The sequence below is a fragment of the Passer montanus genome, unplaced genomic scaffold (assembly GCF_014805655.1).
Source record: "Passer montanus isolate IOZ18808 unplaced genomic scaffold, ASM1480565v1 scaffold42, whole genome shotgun sequence".
Classification (NCBI taxonomy): Eukaryota; Metazoa; Chordata; class Aves; order Passeriformes; family Passeridae; genus Passer; species Passer montanus.
In genome coordinates this window covers 6,763,149-6,787,174 of record NW_024369041.1, presented here as the reverse complement: position 1 = coordinate 6,787,174, position 24,026 = coordinate 6,763,149, and the positions used below count along the sequence as shown (strand labels likewise).

The window sequence follows — 24,026 nt, the reverse complement described above, 5'->3', positions numbered from 1 at the left end:
GCGAAATTACCACATGGCAGATTTGCCCAGCAAGTCAAATCAAAGGGACAAATAAATCAAATATTTCGTGTTGTATCAATATTGCTGGCAAAATCAGCAACTTATAAATCGAGACTAAAATGAAGATATTCTGGTACAGAACCAAAAAATGTCTGACATGGCAGGGGCTGCCCAGGGAGCTTTGCACTGCCCATCCCTGGAGGTGTCCAAGGAAGGGCTGGATGTGGCACTCAGTGCCCTGGGCTGTGGACAAAGTGGGGATCAGTCCCAGGTTTAGAGGTCCTTTCCAGCCTAAATAATTCTGGGATTCTATGGTCTCCTGCTCTGAACATTTAAAGATGCCCAAGAGGTTGCAATTCCTTGAACTTAAATCGCAATAAGATGCTCCTAAAATGAGAAGTGATCATGGAGCACCATTAAATTCACAAAAGCGAGCTGAAACAATATTGAAGGCAAACACGAACTCTCACCACAACCCTCTTCCTGTGCAAATGAGCTTTCCAGGATAATTCACACTAGAACTGAGCCTTCAATTGCAGAGAAATCCCATTTCTCTCTAATCCAACTGAAAACCACATTTACTCTCCTTGCTTCCTTCCCCATCTCCTTGGCCCCTCCCACTGCAGTCATGTTAAACAATGCGCAGCAGGATAATTTTGCATTATTTAAACATTTGATTTCTGCCTACATATATCAGCTGTTCATCTCCCTGCCAATTTAAAACTTGCCATGCCTCAATACACTGTCTAATAAATACTGCAAAGCACAGAGGGATTTTTTTTTCCTTACTATTTTTTCCAACCTAATCCAAAAGTTCTTTTCAGCATGTAAAAAAAAAAAAAGGGGGGGGGGAGATCAACAAGGAAAGTTATTGTCTTCCAACAGAGATTCTCCAGAAGAGATGAAAGTGTTTGGCTGGGAGTGATCACAACCAGGCCTTCAAAAATTACAGCAGTGTCTGTGGAAAAGGCATGGGGGAGAGAGCTTAGCTTTGGATTTTGGTGGGGGTGGGGGGTAGGGTATTTTGGGGTTTTTGGTTTAAATCCCCAGATATTTATTCACCATGGGCACTCCATGCAAAATCCCAGAGTTTCTATGAGCTTCAGTCAGAAAAAAACCTGCCTGTGTTTAAGGGCAGACAACAGCTGGGCAGTAACTATGCCCTAATGTGAAAGTGATCACTGCAAAATGAACACCTTCAAGTGAGCTGGAGAGCTCAGCCCTCAAGGTTACTGCCCAGCCACAGGAGGTGGCTCCTGCTACACACAACAGCAGAGATCATGGAAACACAGAAGCTGGAAACGCTCTCCAGGATCTCTGACCCCAACTTCGTTCCCCACCTTGTCCCCAGCCCAGAGCACTGAGTGCCACCTCCAGCCCTTCCTGGCACACCTCCAGGGATGGGCGGTGCAAAGCTCCCTGGGCAGCCCCTGCCAAGGCCTGAGCACCCTTTCCATGCAGAAATTCCTGCTGCTGTCCAAGCTGAGCCTCCCCTGGCCCAGCCTGAGGCCCTTTCCCCTTCTCCTGTCCCTGTTCCCTGGCAGCACAGCCCGACCCCCCCTGGCTGTCCCCTCCTGGCAGGGAGTTGTGCAGAGCCACAAGGTCCCCCCTGAGCCTCCTTTGCTCCAGGCTCAGCCCCTTCCCAGCTCCCTCAGCCCCTCCTGGAGCTCCAGCTCCTCCAGGGCTCTCTGGACACAGATTCTTCTGGCCTTGGCAGGAACACAGCCCCTGCAGAAGTCCAGACTTTCCAAACACTCTGGAAAACCCAGACCTCTGTTTAAAGCCTTCTGCAGAAACAGTCCATCACCATCAACAAGGAAGTTTCTGGGCACTTGAAATGATTCAGAACACACAGACACTGTGCCCTGAGGGATACAGCCCTGAGTCTGTTCTTCTTATGTGAAAATCAAATCCTACAAAAACAAGTTTTGATCAAGCTGAAGTTCCTGTGCCTTGTTTTAAACAGCTACTTATAAAAAACCAAATTAAACCACAGTAAGAGGGAGGCAATTTCTATCACAGTTTATCTGTCCACATGTGACAGTCTCATATAAGGATTCAGAAAATAATTCTTAGTGGTCGAGACAAGGAGAAATGAGAAGGAGGTTTAGAAAATAGCATTTTCTAATGGGACAGCAGATAAAGAAAGGATTCCTAACCTTCCATGTCACCGAGAGACAGGAATTCTGTGCTTCCAAACTGTTGCTACAAATACAATATTGCCAATAAAAACTAAAATTGAACAAGCAACATATATTACTGGTGAAGTATGAAAGACATGACACTGAGGCAGATTTTAAATCCTGCCAATTGTAGTGTCTCAGTTCTTTGAAAGTCAAACTAGTTAAATTATTGCCCTCCAAAGAGAATGTCAAAGCCCGATTTCCTCCAAAGTTAAAATAGTTACATTTCAGGGCTTCCTAGTAAAGAAACCGATTCCATTTCTATAAGGTGCCTTAGTACAAAAATCTAGTAGCCCAGCTAAGCTGCAAATGTGTTTCTGCTGAAGAGAAAACCAGAAAGGAAAGATCCTGGCCTTGCATGTCTTCATGCTGCTTGGAACAGATACAAAATGTCTTCATGAATGAAGAGCTGCAGTGGCTCTGCTCACACACAGGGCTACAAGCCAACATATGAGCGCACAGACACAGCGATTGATGTTTTTTAGGAGTTCAGCCCGAAAAGTATCACTGGAGCTAGAGCTGCAAGTCCCCAAGTGTGAGCAACTCTTCTGGAGGGAACAGGAGATGTTCCAGGGCATTGTTAAGGTGTTTCTGCTTTTCCTGCATCAAGAGTTCTCTTTCCAGGTGGGAGTAGCACCTTGAGGAACCCAGCCCTAGGAAAAGAGCCAGCCCCAGGAAAAGAACCAGCTCAGTTCTCGCAGCCTTCCCTCACCAAGCGATGTCTCCAGACAGTTAAATCCTACAGGAATCAAAGACCATCGATGTCTGATAGCCTGAAATCCAAACAATCCAACACATGGGCAGGAGAAACACAAAATCCCAGGAAAAAAAAAAAAAATTGGGCATCCAGTGCCTGCAGTGCCTGGAAGAGGCTCATTCCTAGCCGTTCCAAGGCTGTTGGGATTTGGTATTTCCTCTTTCTCCAGAAGCAGCTTCCTGCCTCATCCCTCCCAGCACAGCCACAGGGGGATCCCAGGATACTCTGTCCCTTTTACCAGGGCTAAAATCTATACATGAACTGAGATGAACCTCGTTTCAGTGCCCCTATTTTCATGACTAACTCACCTCTCACCACAGGGAAATTCATCTTCTGTCACCTCAAAGTGCTGCTGGTGGCATTCAAAGACACTTTGAAGAACTAAACCCTTCAGAGGAACTTAATGGCTCCACTACAACTCACCAACATCAAGAAGAGCTCTTTTCCCTGTAGGAATAACGGCACAGCTCCCAACCAAACACAGCAAGTGCCCATAAAACACACAAATGAGTCCTGTTCCCAAGAACAGACACGTTCCCTCAGGCAAGAACCTGGTGGCATTTCTCTACTCTCCCTGCATCTGTACAGTGCAGGGCTCAGGGAATGATCAATGAGCTCCAGGTACTCAAATATGCATTTTCCCCAGTTAATTTCCTGCCCAACAGTAATAGATCAAGATCTGAAACGATCTTATTTCTAATATAGCCTCTTAAGGTGATTTGTAAGGTCCCTCAGTGATTCAATTTTTGTAGCAGAATCTTGTTAGACTGAATAAAGATATTAACCAATAGAGGGGGCCTTGATAAACAGGTGAAGGGGTTGGGGGCTGAACAGTCCTGGTGGCAAAAGTGAACAGTTGTGTTTTTCACAGAAAGAAAAAAAACTTAAAAAGTCACTCCCACTCAGGGAAGTGACAAAGACCATTTAAATGGGTTTTTTTAATTACATTCTGATAAAAAATACCCATCTGCTGAACACTTAGGAAAGGAAATCCATATTTGGATGAGCAAATCTTCTGATTAGCCTCAGTTTCATTTTGTGAAATTTCATTTCAGAATGAAACAAAACCACTGAGCCAGCAGTGAGATCCATATCCCACAGTGCAGGTGTCCATGGCTCATCTCTTGTTCCACAGTCAAGTAGAAAGAAAGGAAAAGGAAGGAAATGAGTCTGAAACCAGAAGATTGGAGGAACTACAGTGATAAATCCAAAAAGAGTTGAAAAATCCAACATTAAATAATCAAGAGAGCATTCCTTCTTAGCCATACATGCCAAGAGAAATACGTCCAACATCCTGTTTGCATCTCCTCTGGGATAAACAAGTATTATTCCTCAAGTGAGTCAGAAGGGATGATTTCATGGAACAGCTACAGGAGATTTCTGGAGTGGAGGCTTCTAGAAGTCCTCATCCCCAGCATTATGGTTGGAGTTGCTGCTCTTCAAGGTTTTTTCCAACCAAAACCATCCTGTGGTTCCATTGGCTCCACATCAAACACAGGTGGGAATCGAGTCATTTTTAGTGTGTGACAGCTCCCTGGGTCTGGGGAATGTGAGGGACAGGTGATATCAACCACCTCAAACACAACCCATATTTACAAGATAACAAAAGGGTTATCTTTTGTTATCTTGTAAATATGGGTTGTGTTTGAGGTGGTTAAATATCTTGACCAGGATGGGCTCATCTCTGAGTGGGTGAATTCAGGATTTTTGTTACTCTTCTTTTAAAGCTATAGATCTTCAGGAGAAATAGAAGGACCTTCAAGTGTTTTCATTCATGTATAAAAAAAGTGCAAAACAACTTTAGGTTAAAAGCAAGCCCCCAAAAAATCTTCAAAAACCCTTCAAAGATTCCATGGTATGAAACAGATCCCCACAAGTCACAGCCCCATTACGCTACTCCTGAAAACCCCAAGAACAGATCCTTTGCAAATTTTGTGGGTGGATCTCCACATTGGCTTTTGGTTTTTAGAAGGGACTAGAATGATTTTTGCCTTCTCTTCATCTTCTAAGAGTAAAAAATAAATTACTGGTGCCCCCCCAGCTCACATTTGTATTTTCATGAAAGGTATGGACTCAACATAATTAAATGGCAAATAATTGCTGCTGGATTAGTTTGGTTTGGCATGAAAGTGTAGAAAGTTTTGAATTCAGCAGCCTTCTTTGCTGGCCAAAAATTGCTGCTAATTTTTTTTCTGTGAGCCATAGACATTGGATTAGAGAGAAGAAAAAGGGAGAAATTTGATCCTGTGTTTCCACCTTCCTCCTCCCTGATTCCTTTAGCCTCAGAGTTTGCCTCTGAATTCAATAAAGCAGCACTGGAAAAATAAAAGATTTCAGCTGACCTAATTTCACATATTGCACAGCTGCAAGTGACATTTCTACTTTTACTTAAGCTAAAATATTATGAAAAAAAATTCCAATCTTTGCAGTATTTCTTATGTTTGGAAGAGACAATAGCAGGAATTGTAAAACCAGATCTCTTCCTTTCAGAAAACCAAACCAAAAATACAATATTCCCCATCCACACTCAAACAAGCCTAACACTTATTCTGGTGCACCACAGCATTGAACAAAAGGATTACAGGATGAAAGAATTGAAATTAAACACTGAATGGTCCCATCAACAGTAAATTAGGACTGAAGGCATGGCTCTGTAACAAAAGTATTGGGTTTTTAATAATTAGGGGTGTGGGTTTGAATACAAAGCAACTACAGTAGATGGGAGGTACTTGAATTTCACCAGGAGCAGATGGGATCCTGCAGAAACTTCCTACTGAAGTCTAGGAAGAAAGCAGCCTGACCAAGGCACTCCTGGATGAAGTTACTTTGAGATATCATTAATTGCTATAACTGGAGAGGATTTGGTGACATGGGAGGTCAAGAAAAACATGTGAAACAGAGAAATTAGGAGCTAATGTAGCAAAATGCAGCAAGGAGGGCAAGAAACTGAGTCAACATCCACAGCTCCCACCAGGAAAATGGAGGATTGGCATGCTGGCTGCAAAGAAACAGCCCATAAAAAATCAGCTCTGGCAGAAATTATTTATTTATATTTATTATTCTGCTGTTATAAGAACTGGTTGGAAATGGCAATTGCCACAAGAGCACATCTTTTCTCTGTTACGTTCCAGGTTACAAATTCTGTTCCTGCACATCAGAACTCCTCCAGGCCCAGCCCTAAACAGAGTTTTCTATTTAGCTGTAAGAAACATATTTCCAAGTAATTATTCCTGTAAGCATTGCCTCATTAGTTGGGGGCCATTTGCTGAGTCACCAGTCCCCCACCTTGGCTTAAATCCATTTCCAGCTCATTTTTCTCTATTACACTCCTGTGAAATTTATCCAAAGTGCTTTTAGCTACATTTACCCTTTCCTGAACACAGTATGGGGGAAGAAATCAGTTAAGTTTGTATTAGGGTGCTGAATGTTCCTCAAGAAACAGCATTTCTGAACTGTCCCCCTGAAAATGCAGCAAGAATTTTTGCTACAGCCAGCAAATTTATACTCATTATAACAAAGCTGACATGTTCAGGTCATGTAAGAGAACATTACCAAGGATAAAATCAAGCATGGTTTCTGTGATAAATAAATTGACACATGCCAGGCTAAAAAAATCCACCCAAAAATTATGTTCAGACCCCTTTCAAGTAAGGGAGTTGCTGTATTTACTCAGTTACAGGACACTGCCATTCAAGAGTGGTGGCCCTTCCCTTCCTCTAAATCACCTGGAAGAAAAAGGATACTGAACAATATTGGGATAAGGACACAGAGGTGGGAATCTGTCATGTGAGCACAAAGGAACAGAAGTGGAAACCTGAGGGATCCCTTTTTCCCCTCCAAGAGATCAAATGGCTCCTGTCCTCTCTGGGCCATCTGTGCTTTGCACACTTCACCATCACTCAAGCCTAACTAGAAATGTCTCCTCAACTAGAAAGCCCTATTTTATTCTCCTCAGAGATGCCTTTTTGGAGAGATGTGATGCTGCCAGAGTGAGCACAAAAAACCCACTGAAAAGTGCTGCTTTTTTTTCGCAGCCTCCCCCAGAGGGCTCTCTACAGTCCCATGCTTCCCACCATCATTCCCACTGCTCTCCCCATGTCCTCCTGTGCTGCTGGACATGGCAGAGGCCACCCTGCTGCCTCTCCTCCACCCAAACCAGCATTTTCCTCCTCAAAGCACCACCAAGGTCAACCTTTGCCAGCCTGATGGCCCCACTCCTCCACTGCAAGAAATTATTAAAATCCAGTTAATTGTAGCCCAGCACAGAGCAAATATGTGAAATATGAGCAGCTCGTCCACTTCAGTGTCAGGAGTGACAGTGATTATGACAGGGTGTAAAAATGGAGAAAATTAAATTAGCTTTCTTGTACATTATGGGCAGGGTTGGGCTGGGGGATGGAAGGGAATAAAAGGACATTTGGAGAGCAATTAGTAGAACAAGAAACAGAGACTTTCGACTCGATAGCAAAAAACAAAGCATAATTCAAGCACGACTAAAGACTTCCCATGAAAGCAAAACCATTTTACTTCCTAACTGACAAAATAGAGGTTTTTAAACCAAAATCCAGATGCCAAAGTCATAAATTTGTACAATTACAGCTCTACCCACGTGGAGTGCCATGGATAATGAGCAACTTCATTACAGACATTCTGACACCACACTCAGTTTTCACTTATCCTACTCATTATTCCCAGGAGTATTCAGGAACAACTCTGACAGAATTTGCCCTTCAATGCTGTTAAATTGTTCAAAAGAATAAACCCTAATCAGTTATCCAGGGCTGTAATTTTTAATTACCAGAGATCACTGGCAGGGCACATTCCTGCTGTCTTTTAATTAAATTCAACCAAGATGCTCTGAGGAGGAACACAAGCTACTGGTGCCATGTTTCAGGGTTCCTGAAGTATTGTTTCTCTAGAAAACCCTCACTGTGGATTTTTTCCCCCAAGTTTTTGGTCATTAACCAATCTCCTGTGGGTTCCTGAAGTATTGTTTCTCTAGAAAACCCTCACTGTGGATTTTTTTCCCCCCAAGTTTTTGGTCATTAACCAAGCTCCTGATCTAACCACAACTGCTGATTTATGAACAAAGTAAAGTTTGCTGTTAAAGCTTGCACAATGAATAGGACAAAACCAATTTTGATGCTTGAGTCCAACAGTCAATAGCCATAACTGAAGATTTTATCTTGTCCGGTAAATCAACAGCTTCAGGAAACACAATCATCACTGGATGCTGCAGCCACAAAACACACCCAGACATTTCTTTCAACCTCTTTTCCTACCAAACTACTTCATCAAATAATTATGTGGGGGGGGGAACATTCCAGTGAAATTCCAGAGGCATCCCAGCCCTCCCAGAGCTCCACCCCTCAGCCAAACCCTTACCTTCATCATTCTGGGCCAGAGCCCATGCCAGGACAGCAGCGAGTGCCGTCCCCACTGTGAACCATTTCCAGAGACAAAGCTGCTGGACCATTTTCTGTCAAACTTCACTCAAGGCAGAGCTGGAAGAGAGGGATTTGACACATTTATTACTCAACCTGCACAAAGCTGAGCCACTACAAACTTTTTCACAGGGGATACTCAGACTCTAAGAGCGTGGTATTGTTTCAGTCACAAATATAAATAAAATATGGAAGGAGAACCCCATTAGCATTAGTCAAGATATGTGTACTCATTAACTCATTTACTGTGTATGCACAACCCTCCAAGTCAAGAAAATGCAAGGTTCTGGCTTAAATCAGGTCTGATTTCCATAATTTCCCTGCAATAAAGTATTTATGGTATCCTTCCTGCTTTCAAGCACTTTGGAGAAACAACTGTAGCAGAGAAATTGCACTGATTAAAATGAGGGTTCACTGCAAAAGGCCAGAGGGACCCAGAACTCAAAGGCATTGCCTGGGAAAAATGGGAATGATCCCTGAGGATGGCCTTCTTTAAGGACACAGGCTGTTGGGTTGTATCCAGGAAAATGAAAAACCACCACTAACACCAGACCAGAAAAAACAATCAACAAAGTAAAATTAAAAACACAAAGAAAAACAAACACCAAAAAATACACAAAACCAAAAACCCAAAAAGCAAGCAAATAAAAAACCACTCACAAAACAAAGAAACCCCCCCAAGAAAAATATAAACCCAAAACAAAACCCCACAACCCTCTCCCTTCCCTCCCCACCAGGCCCCCAAATCAAACAAAAACCACCCGAACAAACAAAAAAATCCCCCACCAAAATCCCCAAGACAGGTCTGGCTGAACTCCAGAGCACACTTGGAGTGCAGAACATTAGATAGTTAAAAAAAGCTCTGGTTCATGGTTCCAATAAAAAGAATTAGCACAATTCTGCAGCCCAGAACTGAATAATTTTAAAATATTCCTTCAAATTTACAAAGTTTGGGATAAATAAAATGACCAAAACGCAGAATGAAGAGATTTTCAGCAATACAAGCCAAGTTATTGCATAAAAAATGTTGTGTTTATTAAAAATCAAACAAACTTGCAAAACAATTGTGTGCCAAGAGTTTGAGGAAAACCTGCGGGGGTTTTTCCACAGGAGTAGGAGAGGAGGTAGGGAAATGTAATAAACCAGATGGAGTGGCCCATATTTACTCAAGTATTTAAAGTTCCTAGGTGACTGATAATGTAAATAAAATATATCTTGAATTTGTTTGCAGGAGAGCTCACATGGGTGGGATCACCAGGACATCAGAGGTTTTCCCCAAATTTAGTGATTTTATCCTGTGATTTATGAGGCTCCCTCAGAGCACGCACAGCTCCTTTTCCCTTTGTCAAAGCCATGGATTGCAAGTGACTTTATTGGATTTTAATACCAACATGCTGGAGAAATAAAGGGCGCCAGCAAAACCATTTCAAATTCTACACTGAACACATTGTTCCACTCCTCATCCAAGGATTCAGGATGGAGGGGGACCTTTCCAAGCTCCACTTCCCCTCACATTGGACTATTCCCAACCTGTCTAGCAGCAGGAGGCTGGTGCAGGCTGCAACAGGCAGCAATTCCAGGAAGAACTTCAGTATTGGCCATGAAAGAAGTGAAGCCCCAGCACAGATCTTATGGGACTGTTCATTCCCATTTCAGATGACAGAGCAGCTCCAGGTCACAGAACCCAGGAATTGAAGCCATGCAAAGCACCCTCCTTCCTCCTTCTCTTCCCTTGCCCTTCTACAGCTGTTTCTGACCCAATTCCAGCAGGGAATTGTGGAGTCACAAAATTCTTCAGGTTGGAAAAGACCATTTAGGTCATGAAATCCAAGCAGTAGCAGCACCACTGTGGTCACCACTAACCCATGTTCTCAAAAGCCACATCCACATGTGCCTTGAACACTTCCAAGGGCGAGACTCCACCACAGCCCCAGGGCAACCCTTTCCATGAAGAACCTTTTCATCCCCTTCCACGAAGAACCTTTCCATGAAGTGCTTGACAACCCTGTCCATGAAGAACCTTCCCCCAAAATCCGATCTAAACCTTCCCCAGTACAACTTGAGGCTGTTTCCTCTCACCCTCTCACCTCTTCCCTGGGAGAAGAGACCCAGCTCCTCTTTCCTCACTATCAGCTTCTCTCAGGGAATTGTAGGGAACAACCTCAGAGCGGAGGCAGCAATCCTGACAGCTCAAATGAGAATTTGTGGCAAAAAAGGAAGTTAGAGGCAGCTCAAAGGAGAATTCCAGGCTCTTCCCAAAAGAACTATTATTCCCATGTGAGAGGAGACCAGAACTGCTCAAAAGAGCCATTTCCCTCCCTTCTCCTCCCCAAAATGCTCATTTGGTTACTGTCATGCAAACTTCCACTTAGCCCATTCCAAAGTCATTCTGGAATTTGCAACAGCACCTTCAAAAGAAAAAAAGCCCAAAATTACTTTTACCATGATATATTCCTGCTGACTATTTGGAAATCAAGGCTGTTTCCACATTACCCAAATAGATTCCAGTTAATCGTTATTATCAAACCTCCTGGGACTTTTGGGGATGGGAATTTCTCAGTATTTCACCTCTGTTTGCTCCCCTGTTAACAAAATTTCCTGAAGGAATGGGGCTCAGCTGCTTTTCCACTTGAAACAGTGTAATTCCATTAGGTGGCATTTGCCTCCAGACTTTCACACCTCAAATCCCAGAATACAGACGTTCAGGAGACTCTTGGTGTCTTCAGGTTAGTCTAAGGAAAAAAATCCCATCCAAACAGAGATTTTAGGTGTTATCACACCTAAAAAGAACTGCACAAACTCACTTCTGAGGCATCTGATATTTGATTTTACAACCTTGAAAAACAAAATAAATCCAGCTCTCCAATCACGATGTTCTATTTTAGAAAGTTATTCAGAGCTCAGCTGACACCCTTGAGTGGAGTCTGCTCCTGAGAGATTTTTAGGATGGAATCTTGACAGATTTATTTTTGATTTTTATGAAATGTCAAGTTAAACCACAAGGATAGCAACACTGCTGCTCCCAGAATAAGTAACTATCTATGCAACTGGACTACGACAGAAGAAAAATTCTGGTTTTTCCTTCAATTTATACTAGGGGAAAAAACCACAAATAATGATAATAAAAAACAACAACAACCAAACAAATAAGACTCTCAAAAGCCAGGAGTATAAAGCCCAGAAAATGACACTATTAAGTTCAAATGATTCTGTTAACTTGGAAATAGCTCAAAACACATCACAATTTACCACAAAGTGCCAAAAGGTTGACAACCTCTAACAAATAAGGTTGAACTCCAGACAGTGCAAGGAAAAACTATGAATTGATGAGAGAAGGAAGATCTGTAAAGCAAAGACACACAAAATGTCTACAAGACTCAGTATTTTCCTAAAAAAATAAATATTCTAATTTTAAGTTTTAAGAGATGATGAAGGTAAATTAATCTAAATATGAGTTCTGGCATCCAAGCATTTTGAATATATTTAGAGGAACAATAATATGACAGTAACTTCCAATGATTATTTCCTTTTAGATCTGGTGTTATTACAGGATTTGAATCTTTTCATTCATTAGAAGCTGGAGCAGGGGGGGAACGTGGCCTTGGTCAAAATAAATAATCATTTTCTGGGCACCCTGTGCCAGGGCTTACCCACCCTGCCAGGGAACAATTCCTAATTCCCAATATCTAATCCATCCCTGCCCTCTGGCAGTGGGAAACCATTCCCTGTGTCCTGTCCCTCCATCCCTTGTCCCCAGTCCCTCTCCAGCTCTCCTGGAGCCCTTCAGGCCCTGGCAGGGGCTCTGAGCTCTCCCTGGAGCCTTCTCCTCTCCAGGTGAGCACCCCCAGCTCTCCCAGCCTGGCTCCAGAGCAGAGGGGCTCCAGCCCTGGAGCAGCTCCATGGCCTCCTCTGGACTCATTCCAACAGCTCTACATCTTTCTTGACTACTTGAAATAAATCAGAAAGGGAAACAAAAAAAGAAAATCTAAATTTTGGGCCAGGTTTGCCACAAGCCAGAGCCATTGGCTCCCTCACACCAGAACTGCCACATCCACACCCAATTCCATGGACTATGGGAGTGCCCACACCACCCAAACTGCCCTCAGCAACAACTTCTGAGTGTTCTCCATGAGCAGCAAATCTGAAAACAATTTGGAGGCAAATGCTTTGGAGTTCTTGCTCCTTCAAGGGTTCAAAACCCTGACAAAGTTCAACAGAAATCACTAAGTGAGCATTATTAATTCATTAGACACATCAACAAATATTTGGTATTTAATGTATTTGTCAAAAACAATGGTTCCTGAGAAGCTGCTGTGGCTGGATGAGTAACTCAGCATTTAAAAAGGAATTAAATATCCATTTATATCTGTGCTATTATTTACTCAACAAGCCTGAACTACTTCAAGCATCAGGAGTGACCCATTTTGCTTAGTGGGGATGCTCTGTGCACCCTACAATTGTGATACATCTTTAGAAGTATTTGTTTTTTTAAAGGCTCATGCAACTGAATTGCTTTAACAGGAAAAATTGTAGTGGACTGGTTTTTTATAAGGTTCATCATTATTACTGATCAGCTGAACTCTCAAAGTTTGTAGACATAAAATAGGGAGTACAAATGCTTATTCTGGAGAGCTGGTGCCATAATAAATCAGAAATGCCAGTCGAACAGCAGGAAAAAGGCTCTTACAGAAGCTAAAAAGTAGAAGAACTTGCTTTAGAGTCTGACTGTGCTCCTGGGATGAAGCTACAGTTCGTTAAAAACTCTGTGTCCCAAATGTTTGATTTTTACCACTCAAACAATTTTGTTAAGTGCCAACATGCGCAAAAAGCTTCAAGAAGATTATTTAACCACAGAACAGGCATACACAAAAACCCCACAAATCTGTTTTGCCTCACAGTGCTGTTCTACACTCAAGTCACCTCACCTGGTATGGAATTCATCTCCATGAAATCCATGGAATATCTCAGGGGGGTTCCTTCTGATGAGCAGACCCTGAGCCCCTCTCACTGATGGGGCACATCGACTGAAAACACCCTCACCTGAGGCCTAACCACAAAACCAAACCCTAATTCCAGCTCAGGGATCACCTCTGGTAGCTCAGGACATCCTGGAAAGGTGAATCTCATCCCTCAAGGTCCCTCCCATACCCAAGGTCTGAGTACCCCTCACTGGTGGGACACATTTGCTGGAAAACACCCTTACCTGGGGCTTAAGCAGAAAAAGAAACTTTAATTCCAGCTCATGGATCAGCTTGGGACATCCTAGAAGGATGAATATCAGCCCACAGCCCCCCTCCCATGCCCAGTCCCAGATCCCATCTCACAGCCCCCTCCAACCAGGAGAAAAGCCAGGGGAAGGACGACTTCACTCTCGATTTAAAACCAGTTCTGGCTCCGATTCAGCTGCAAGTGTGACTAACTCTTGTTTGCTGAAGTCAAATATCTGCTTAAATGCTTTCCTGAGGAATTATTCAAGCATAAGCAAATATTTGGCTGTGCTGGTGCTACAGTGAATAATTTACAGTGCAAATTCAGCCCTTTTCTCCAGCTTTGGAGGTTCCAAAAATCCAAACATTACTTCAGGTTTTATTTCACTAACACTTCTTGAGCAATTAAAACATGAGTATTTCAGCCTATGGACTCTTGGATTTACTCAATCCTGTTAAAGTGCTCTCATGCTCCAGGACTGGCACAGTTGAGTTGGATTTTATCATCTTCATCTCCTTGGATAAGACCTTTCAGGAACATGAAGATTTTTGAGATGAAATTTCAAGATCAAACCTGCTCCCACCTCAATTCTCTTTTCCCAGCTGCTGGGTCTGTTTCACATAAATAAACACATTTTAAAAAGCGGAATATTGATGCGGCATCTGTCCCTTTTCCTTGTGTTTCCAAACTCTTGAATTTTTACCCTCACTTGGAGGCAGCATTTTTAGAAAGCGAAGACAGAAAAACAAGGAAAAAAAAAGACAATTTATATGAGGATCTGAAGTAAAATTTCACCAGCAACTTGAAATTTCTCTGCATTCTCTCTGTATCTACATTTAAATAATTCATCTTCAACTATTCCTGCTTGCCCCCATTCTTCTAAGGACTACAAGTTTTGTTCCTTTCCTTGCCCCACTCTTTAAGCCTGTTATTTTCTGTGCTTTTCTTGCAGAAATGACTCTCTAGGAGTTGATGAGATGCCACTGCAAGGCCAAAGCCTCAAAAAAAAAAGGTAATTTCAAACTTCAGTGAGAGCACCACAGCTGCCCCTGGGCCTGGCTGGGAAAGATGCAATGTAAAAGGTCATTAGCAAGCCATTTTTACTTTTCCCTCTCTGTGTACCAATGGTAGTCAGAGAATCCCAGAATGGTTTGGGCTGGAAGGGACCTTAAAGCCCATGGCATTCCAACCCCCTGCTGTGGGCAGGGAAACCTTCCAGACCCTCCAAGGGCACTTTTCCACCCTCCTGCCAGCAGAACATCCTACAGACACTGATTTAAAAGGATGAAAACTATTTAATGCTGCTGATTCCCACTGAACAAAGAAGACTGATAAATAGATGGAAGGTTTGCACAGAGAAAACTCAACTCACAGAAATAGAAAAGAGGTTTATGGGATAACTGAGGAAGGGAGAGAGAAGCACTTTTGTTTCCTGCTTCCATCACTAGCAGTGATTTATTTCCTGTCTTTTTAACAAGCAGTGCAGCTATTGGATGGATTAACAGGATTACAGCTCTTCATGATTCATTCCTCTCCACAAAACCCTTTTTTTCATGCATTGTGAATTTATTTATTCTTGTTTGCAGCCCCTCTGTGTGGAGTTCACCTATAAAACATTGTTTCCACAGAAGGTTTTGAGTCACAAAAGCTGTTTGGCTGTGACACTGTTCACTTGAAATTCCTGCTGTGCAGATAGTACCTCCAGAAAGAAGAGAGAGTAAAGATATCCTACACCTGGTATCAGAGCCAGGAGACCTCAGCTGAAAAACAACATTAACATATAAAGATGAAAAGAAATACAACCCATATTAGGCAGGAGCAGCTCAGTTCATTCTTCAATAACCTTTGCCTTCACAAAATATGTACACACAGCTAAAATTACACATTAAGTGCTAATAATGAAAATATAATTCGATAGAAAAGTCCAAAGATTTGTTTCATTGCTTTTACTGCAAGACAGGTATTGGATTCCATCCCAAAAACTTCTCCATTTCTCCCTTGCCAGAGCATTTTCTCTCCAAGGATTCTTCCCTGGGTTTATATAACACAAAGGAGAGAATCCAAGGGGTAAAATCTCTCTGACACCAGGACATGTTTTGTCCAGAGCCCCTGTGAGTGCTCCTTGTAGGACACCAGGAACTGTCTCCACATTTATGGCTGAAAAAATGACTGGTGTTATAAAAATGGAAACATCCCCAACTAAAGTGGGACAACAAACATGACCCAGATTAATTAAGTTATGTGGATTTAAGTTAAGTGCATTCATTTTACCAAAGAAAATGACATTTTCTTAAGCAGAATTTATATGGTCTCTTCCCTTCTCTGAGAGGACTTTAATTTAAATTTTGTAAAAATAATTACACTAAACCTGTCAATTTTCTAGAAATCAGTATTTCTACTTGCCTGTAGTCACTACAGCAGGACAAGTGTTAAATACAACCTGGAGTAGTGGCAGGAGCTGTGCTTGAGCAGCTCAGTGCACAACATGACAAAATTAACATGTACACCCCCCCTGAGCAGAGATTTCACCCAGCCACTCCCAAAGCCAGTTGAAGATTTTGGTACTGGAGATTACAAGCCCAGAAGTTAGGTCTGGCTTTGGAAGCTAAACCAGAGAACTGCCAGAAGTCTGCTCCAGGATTCAAAAGTCCTCTAAAAAACAAAAGCACATCCCATTATTGTACAGGAGCCAGCCTGCTTTGCTTCACACCTTGGGGACACTGCAAATAAATCCCAAACATTCCTTCTGCCACCAGTGCCACCTGCTACTGATTTCCAGGAGCCCAGGGACACTCCCCTTGTGGCTTTTACCATCCAGGGATCAGGCTCCTCAGCAGAGCCCAGCCTAAATTAAGCCCTTTTACAGCAATCCAGGTTTCTCTTCTAGAAAAGAAGAGGAAATCAGAAATTTCATCCTTATCAGGGACCACATTCTGCACTTCAGTCACAGATTATTTATTTAACCCCTGAGCCATGTGCACAAGGAGCCTTCAACGCAAACAACCTCAGATATCCATCCTGGTACATTTAGACCTCTCTCACACCTCACTAGTTTTCTTAGGAAGCCTCCTCAGCTGGATTGGAGTCTGTTAATGGAGCCCCAGGCCTGATTTTCATTATTTTAAGCACATCCTTGCTGTTCTGCACCTCATTTTTGCCTCAGCTCCTTAAGCCTGACCTTCATTTTCCTCCTGCTCCCATCCAACAGCACCCCAGCCACAAAGGGAGTCTTGCCTTTCCCATCTCCTCCTTCCCTGTCAGTTCTGCACATCAAAGGCACTTGTCCCCACCATTCCTGAACAGCCTCTCCCAACCCTCCTGTGTCCTCCTGCTCTCCAAGCTTCCCCTCAACTGACACCACATCTCTTAAGCCTCAAGCACACTTTCACTCCTCTGCTCCAGGATTTTCCTTCGCAGTATTTCTGGGGGTCTTACCCTTAAAAATCCCTCTTGTCACTTCTTGATAGGCATTGAGCTTAACTGAGGTGATTATGTGTTTTGATTATGCTTGAATTGATCAATCTTCACTCAGGTTTTTGACATTTTTAAAAAGGATTCACAGAGCTGGAATCACTTCCCTCTCTTCACTGCCCCTGAATCTCTGGAAGTGTCCCAGGGCATGTTGGAGCAGCCTGGGAGAGTGGAAGGTGTCCCTGCCCATGGCAGGGGTGGGATAAGATGGGCTTTAGCCAACCCAAACCATTCTATAATTCCATTATTTATCCAGCTCCATTTAACCATTCTACCTTCTGAATCACCTTATGTCTCCAGCTGCTTTTCAGCTCTCTGGCAATCACATAAATCCATCTCCTGAACCTCCGTTTCTCCAGATACCCTCACACACCTCCCTGCTGATCACCAACCCCCAGCATTTCACTTCCAGAATTTTCTGCATCCCTGGTTTCCTTAAAAGACAGAACACCCAGGGGTCTTGGCCTTCACATCTCCCCAGGAAATATTTGTCTTCCAGACTCTCAGAAGTGCTCCTGCCCACTGTTGAATGCAGGAACTGATGTGGCATTTTCAGCTTTTTTTCATTCTGCTGGATCTGTGGGTGATTCAGGTGTTCAGAGCTGGTGTGCCTACATGCTGGGATGGGCACAAGGCACTCACCCAGGGACAGCTGGCACATGCCTACCAGAGCTGCTGGGGATGGATTTAAACACCTACTGGTGGGTTTTGATCTGCTCAAGTATCTCCTTGGCCAAATATCCAGCAAGAAATAGCTTCTGAGGAACAGAAGAAAGGTAAAGATGGGATCTTACAATACATTGTAAAGACAAGAAAATTACGGAGATGACTTTGGTAGAAGTGCAAGCACAGGGATTTTCAGATGGTTCCTGGCTGCTAAAGGGAGTTGCTTTCAGGCTGAAGGTAAGATACAAATGCCAGGGCTTACTATTAAAGAAATGGTTTGGGTTGGCAGAGACCTTGTAGATCCTCTCATCCATCCCCCAGTCCATGGGCAGGAACAACTGTTCCTCCCTGCTCAGGCCCAGATGAGCTGAGCCAAAACCCAGCCCACAAAATTCACCTCTTGTTCAGCTCAGTCCTGGGTGTGAATCCCAGACTGGTTTGGGTGGGAAGCGATCTTAAAGCCCATCCAGTGCCACCCCTGCCATAGGCAGGGACACTTTCCACTGTACCAGGCTGCTCCAAGCCCTGTCCAGCCTGGCCTTGGGCACTGCCAGGGATCCAGGGGCAGCCACAGCTGCTCTGGGCACCCTGTGCCAGGGCCTGCCCACCCTAGCAGGGAAGGATTCCTTGCGTATATTTCACCTAGATTTCCCTTCTGGCAGTGGGAACCCACTCCAGGCCCTTGTCCAAAGTCTCTCTCCATGTTCCCTGCAGCCCCTTCAGGCCCTGCAAGGCCACAATTTGGTCACCCCAAAGCTCCTCCTTTCCAGGTGAACAGCCCCAGCTGTCCCAGCCTTTCCTCCAGCAGAGCTGCTCCATCCCTCTGCTCATCCTGGTGCCTCCCTGGGCTCTCTCCAGCAGCTCCAGGTCCCTCCTGTGCTGGCCCCAGGGCTGGGGCAGCTCTGCAGGTGGGGTCTCAGCTGAGCACAGGGGCAGAATCCCCCCTGCCCTGCTGCCCAGGCTGGGGCTCAGCCCAGGACTGGGTTAAGAAACAGGGAAATCCAGGGAAAACCACTGCACCTCACCCCAGTGCTGTGCAACTGAGACAATTCCACACCAGCAAACCTTGAGGTGGAGGCAACATCCAGAGGGGAAGTGATGCACAAGAACCTCAATCCTACATTTCAAATGACTCCAGCAAATTTCCTGAGTGTAAATGCAGCACATCCGTTGGAATGGGTTAAGTTTTGTTGCACATTAAACATTACATTGTTTATTTAAATACTTATAGGACTTGTGCTGGTGATTATATCTAGAAAATCAGCCCAAATGGGTTTATAAATGTTTATATTTAAGAAACTTTTAAGATAACCAAGTAACAGTAAGAACCTTGACAGAAATCCAGGAATACAACCAAAACCAGAGTTTAACAGCCCAGCAATAACACATCACTCAAAGGAATGTTTTAAAAGTTGGCTATTCTCAAATGTCAAAAGCTGTCAAAGTAAATAAGATTGTTTCACCAATTTCCTGTAACATCTCATAAATGAAAAAAACAATGTTCCTTTCTGACAGTCCTTAAATGAACAGCACCCTTATACAAGGTCACAAGTTTGTCTCTGAGGCGAGATGTGGGAGAATGGACAAAAGCAAACAAGGAAATGCACTCAAAGATGCAGAGATCACTCCAGGAACGGACAGCCTGCACACATCCACAGGCTCCTGATAACATTCTCCCCCTCTTCCACTCACTTTTCATCATCCTACTTGATATTTTCATTGGTACTGAGCTGACATTCCCATGAATTTCATTAAAAAAACTGGTGTTTAGGTTGAGCTGGTGAAGTTGAATAGGCTGGAAACAGCCAGCATGGCGTGGACACTCAGTGACCTCCCCATGGCACATCACTGAGGCACCACCTCCCTGCCAGGGCATTATCACACATACAGGCACCAGATCCCAACCTCCGAGCCTGGAGAAGGAGTTTGGATAAAGGCCTGGAATGCCAGGATGAGGCAGAATGGATTTGAACTGAAGGAGTTTGGATAAAGGCCTGGAATGCCAGGATGAGGCAGAATGGATTTAAACTGAAGGAGGGCAGGGTTAACTGGGATGCTGGACAGGAATTGTTCCCTGCCAGGGTGGGCAGGCCCTGGCACAGGGTGCCCAGAGCAGCTGGGGCTGCCCCTGGATCCCTGGCAGTGCCCAAGGCCAGGCTGGACAGGGCTTGGAGCAGCCTGGGACAGTGGAAGGTGTCCCTGACATGACAGGGGTGGCACTGGATGGGCTTTAAGGTCCCTTCCTACCCAAACCATTCTGGGATCCTGTGAGGATAAACCAAGCTTCACAAAGGAGAGAAGACACCTCTTTTGCCTGCAGCAATATAAACTGAACCAAGGTTCAGCAGCAGAGACACCAGGATAAAAATCCCTCACCATTAGACAAGAGCACAGAGGAGGGAGTACCCAAGGCACTCAGGTGGAAGGAAATCACACAAAGTTCATGATGGAAGTTGGGCCATGATACCTTCAGTTGCAGTTTTCATGTTTTTCACATTCGGTGCTGCTTTAGTGTTTAACTCTGAGTTTCACATGAAGGGATGGTGAGCTCTCTTCACAGAGTAGGGAGACAAAACAATTCCTTCTCTAGCTTAAGACCAAGGACAACTCTTACAAGCTCCATGCCCAAACAATATAAACAATGGTAAAGAGAGAAAAACAAGTAGGATGTGACTTCATAACCTAAAGCTGTAATTGGACAATTAACTCCAATATGCAAATGGAGCAGAACTGATCACAGTGAGAGACCCTGTGACCGTTTTGGTTCACCTTGGGTGCAGCCCTGGCTGGGCTCTTGTGCTGCCCAAGGTGGATCCATGGAGGCCTTTTAATAAATCCCTGCTTTATTCTCTAGCTCTGTCTGGCTTCTGCTCTAGGTCAGCCTTCTCATGGCGTTCCTTTTCCACAGAAGAGTGAGCAATGCCAATCCATCCTGGAAGCTGCTCTGTCCACAACACTTCAAGAAGGAATCTTAGCACATGGGTGAACCTGAGAGGTGCCAGTGTGGCTGTTAATGCCACCAAACAGGTGACACCCAGCAGAGATTCCTGCTCAGTGCTCAAGTCAGGAAGGGGAGCAGACTTGGAAGTCATTATTATTCCTACAGGAGAGAGGATGGAGTTCTGGAGGTGATCCTGTGACAGCTTCTTTGAAGAGAGGGGAGAGGAGAGCTTCTTTGAGTCATTCCTGTGGTTTGCAGAAAGGTATCTACAGGTAAGCAATGCTCAGTGATGTGTCCCCTTCTGGGGCTGTGTCCACAGTGTCCTGAGGCTGCCAGGATGGGGAGGGACAAAAAAGGCCCGGGCAGCAAGAACATAACAATTAAAACAAACATTCATTCTGAAGATAAAATATGAAGATGAAATTAGTTTTCATTCAGTGCCAGAAGACATGCCTTTCAACACAGGCACATATTCCATGGGATTGGCAGCAGGCCTGAGATTAGGGGTACTTAGAATATTTTCCCTCAATTTTTGTGGCTTTTCTCCTGAAATGTGTAAAGAGAGATGACAGAGAAAGGAAAGCCCTGTGGGGTGTGAGGTTGGCTGTCCAAAATAAAAGGCTGAACTGCAGGAAACACCATTTTAGTGCAATTCACTTGTAAAAACAAGAGAAAACTACGAGCTAAGAGGCCAGATGAGCTGGCCCACGCACTTTACTACTGCTGGGTGAGGAGGGGAAGGTGTCAGAGTGTGGAATTAAGTGCCAGGTGAAAGTCTGCCAGCTCCAGAGTTAAGCCCAGGCTACAAACAGAGGGTTGTCAGCAGCTCTGCGAGGATCTAAAAGCATTGAATACCTGGGCAGCTCAGGAAAGGAATCTTCATTTGGCTAAAAAGGCATGCTGGGACAAATAAGATATTCATGTATGCAGAGGGGGACTGGGAATTTGTCAGCTTTTCAGCTATTTTCCCCTCTGAGGAGGCGGCACAGGGAGCGGCTGTGGGTACCCAGCTGAAGTAAACAAAATGCTGGGGAGCATTAGGAGGGAGAGGAAGAGGAACTAAATTAGAATGACATTATATAGGACAATAGGAAACCCCTGGAGCATTAAACAAAGGGTTTTCTGCTATCATCTCAAAAAAGAGACAGAGAAGGACAAGGGCTCAGGAAGGACACTGGGTGACCTTGCACTCCTCTGCCAAACACAAAGCCAAAAACATCCAACCCTACCTCAGAAATCAGACTGGTTTGGACTGGAAGGGATGTCAAAACCCAGCCAGTTCCACCTTCCATAATCCCAGGCTGCTCCAAGCACCAATACCCAATCTGGCCTTGGGCATTTCCAGGGATCCAGAGGCAGCCACAGCTGCTCTGGGCACCCTGTGCCAGGGCCTGCCCACTCTGCCAGGGAACAACTCCTTCCCAATATCCCATTAATCCCTGCCCTCCAGCAGTTTAAAACATGGAAAAGACAAATTCCCAAGGATTCCTTGCTGCAAGAAAGAGACATTACAGACATCAACTGAAATCTTGATCAGCAAAGCTGCTGTAGCAACAAATTTTTCCCATGACACTGTAATATTTCTGTCCTAGAGGAATACAGACAGGAATAAAAGCAAGAACACACAAAGAAATCTCTCTCATGCCAGCTAAACACTCCGGCTTGTTCAGGAAATCATCAGAACAGAGAATACACTCTACTCCCAGTTGTTTCCTCTCCAAACAACAATAGATTTAATTATGCAGATTAAAACAAGGACATGCCATGCTTCAGGGCTTTTGCAAACTGCCTGCAGGAGCCATGGGGGAACCCGAAGGTAGTGCTGTGCACCTCACCTCAGGTATAGGGTTCAGGGACACATTCCCTCTCTCCAAAACATGCAATGAATCAGAAGAATATCTGCTGAACAGAACAGATTAATGACTTAATTCAGTTGCTAATTGATATGTTCTGTTGTGCCCCCCAGCTGTGTGATATAAATTGAGTAAAACATATAAAAGCCCATAAATGAAGTGTGGGTTCCCTCACAATTCTCTACACTTGTTCCAAGCTCAAGAAACTGCCTGGAGTAAGAAATTTACTTCACCTAATCTGAATTTTACTCCTTTGCCATCACTTTGGTCCTCAGCACACAACAAAGAGGGAAAGTTCTACCCCTGAGCATAAGGCAGTCATGTTTTGGGAAATTTGGGGTTAAACCCAGCTGCTTCAAAAATGTCCTGATTCCAAAAGTGACAACACATCCCAGGAGGGACCTTGAGGCTCTGCACAACTCCCTGCCAGGAGGGGACAGCCAGGGGGGGTCGGGCTGTGCTGCCAGGGAACAGGGACAGGAGAAGGGGAAAGGGCCTCAGGCTGGGCCAGGGGAGGCTCAGCTTGGACAGCAGCAGGAATTTCTGCATGGAAAGGGTGCTCAGGCCTTGGCAGGGGCTGCCCAGGGAGCTTTGCAGTGCCCATCCCTGCAGGTGTGCCAGGAAGGGCTGGAGGTGGCACTCAGTGCTCTGGGCTGGGGACAAGGTGGGCACTGGGCACAGGGGAGACTCCGTGGGCTGGCAGGGATTTTCCAGCCTCAGTGATCCTGGGATATGTTACAGAAGTGAAAAGAGCTTTTTCCTGGAGCTGGCTCCTGAGTCACACAACTGATGTGAGGCATTCCTCCCCAAGGGGAAAAACTGGGGAGAAAAATATTTCAAGACAAAATAGCCTGATAACACTAACATGTTTAGCCTTGGAGGGAAGCCATCAAAATCAAGGCAAAATCTGTAAAGAGGCCTTTGGGAAACGATCCAAAATAGGATCCAGACAGAAGCAATGCCACTTGACCCGAGGACACAGTCTGAGGAGACACAAAGAAGTAGAGGACATCACAGTAATGACATCAATGCCTTACCCTGATTCTGAAGTTTAAATTTTCAGTGCTTTCTCATTAATTGCATCTTGAGGGAATCAGACGGTTTTAAACTTATGAGGAGCAGATTTCGTTAAGACCTACAGCACCACATGCCAGGATTTTAGGTTCTGTTACACCACTTGGAGAGGTTGAAGGGGAAACGAAGAAATCAAAGTAAGAATGAGAGCAAGGCTGTGAAAAAAGTGAAAAGAGTTCATGAGAACCCAGCTTTGGATAAACCTCCTCAGATGCGTCTTAGATTGGACACTTACTGGGAGGGGAGGGCAGCAACTCTTCCAAAACCCCCTCAAGAGGCAGATTTACCCTGGAACAAGACCTGGATTTACCCTGGAACAACTTCCACCTCCTGTTAACAAGGTAGCCATAAATCACCTCAGCACAGCAGACCTCAATCATGACTCTAAACAACAATTATCCTTTTGAAAAATTTTGCAATTATTGAAAG

At 44.3% G+C, this 24,026-nt stretch overlaps 1 protein-coding gene across 3 annotated transcripts in view; it reads right to left on the bottom strand.

Annotated features, from left to right (window-relative positions):
* PCDH15 (protocadherin related 15) overlaps positions 1-24,026 on the bottom strand; it is a 637,965-nt gene that overhangs the window by 254,239 nt on the left and 359,700 nt on the right. For all 3 annotated transcript variants that reach the window (XM_039719696.1, XM_039719693.1, XM_039719694.1), the window contains one exon: positions 8,326-8,444. In XM_039719696.1, coding sequence (XP_039575630.1) covers positions 8,326-8,416 — 91 coding nt within the window. In that variant the 5' untranslated portion in view covers positions 8,417-8,444. The remainder of the gene's footprint in view (positions 1-8,325; positions 8,445-24,026) is intronic.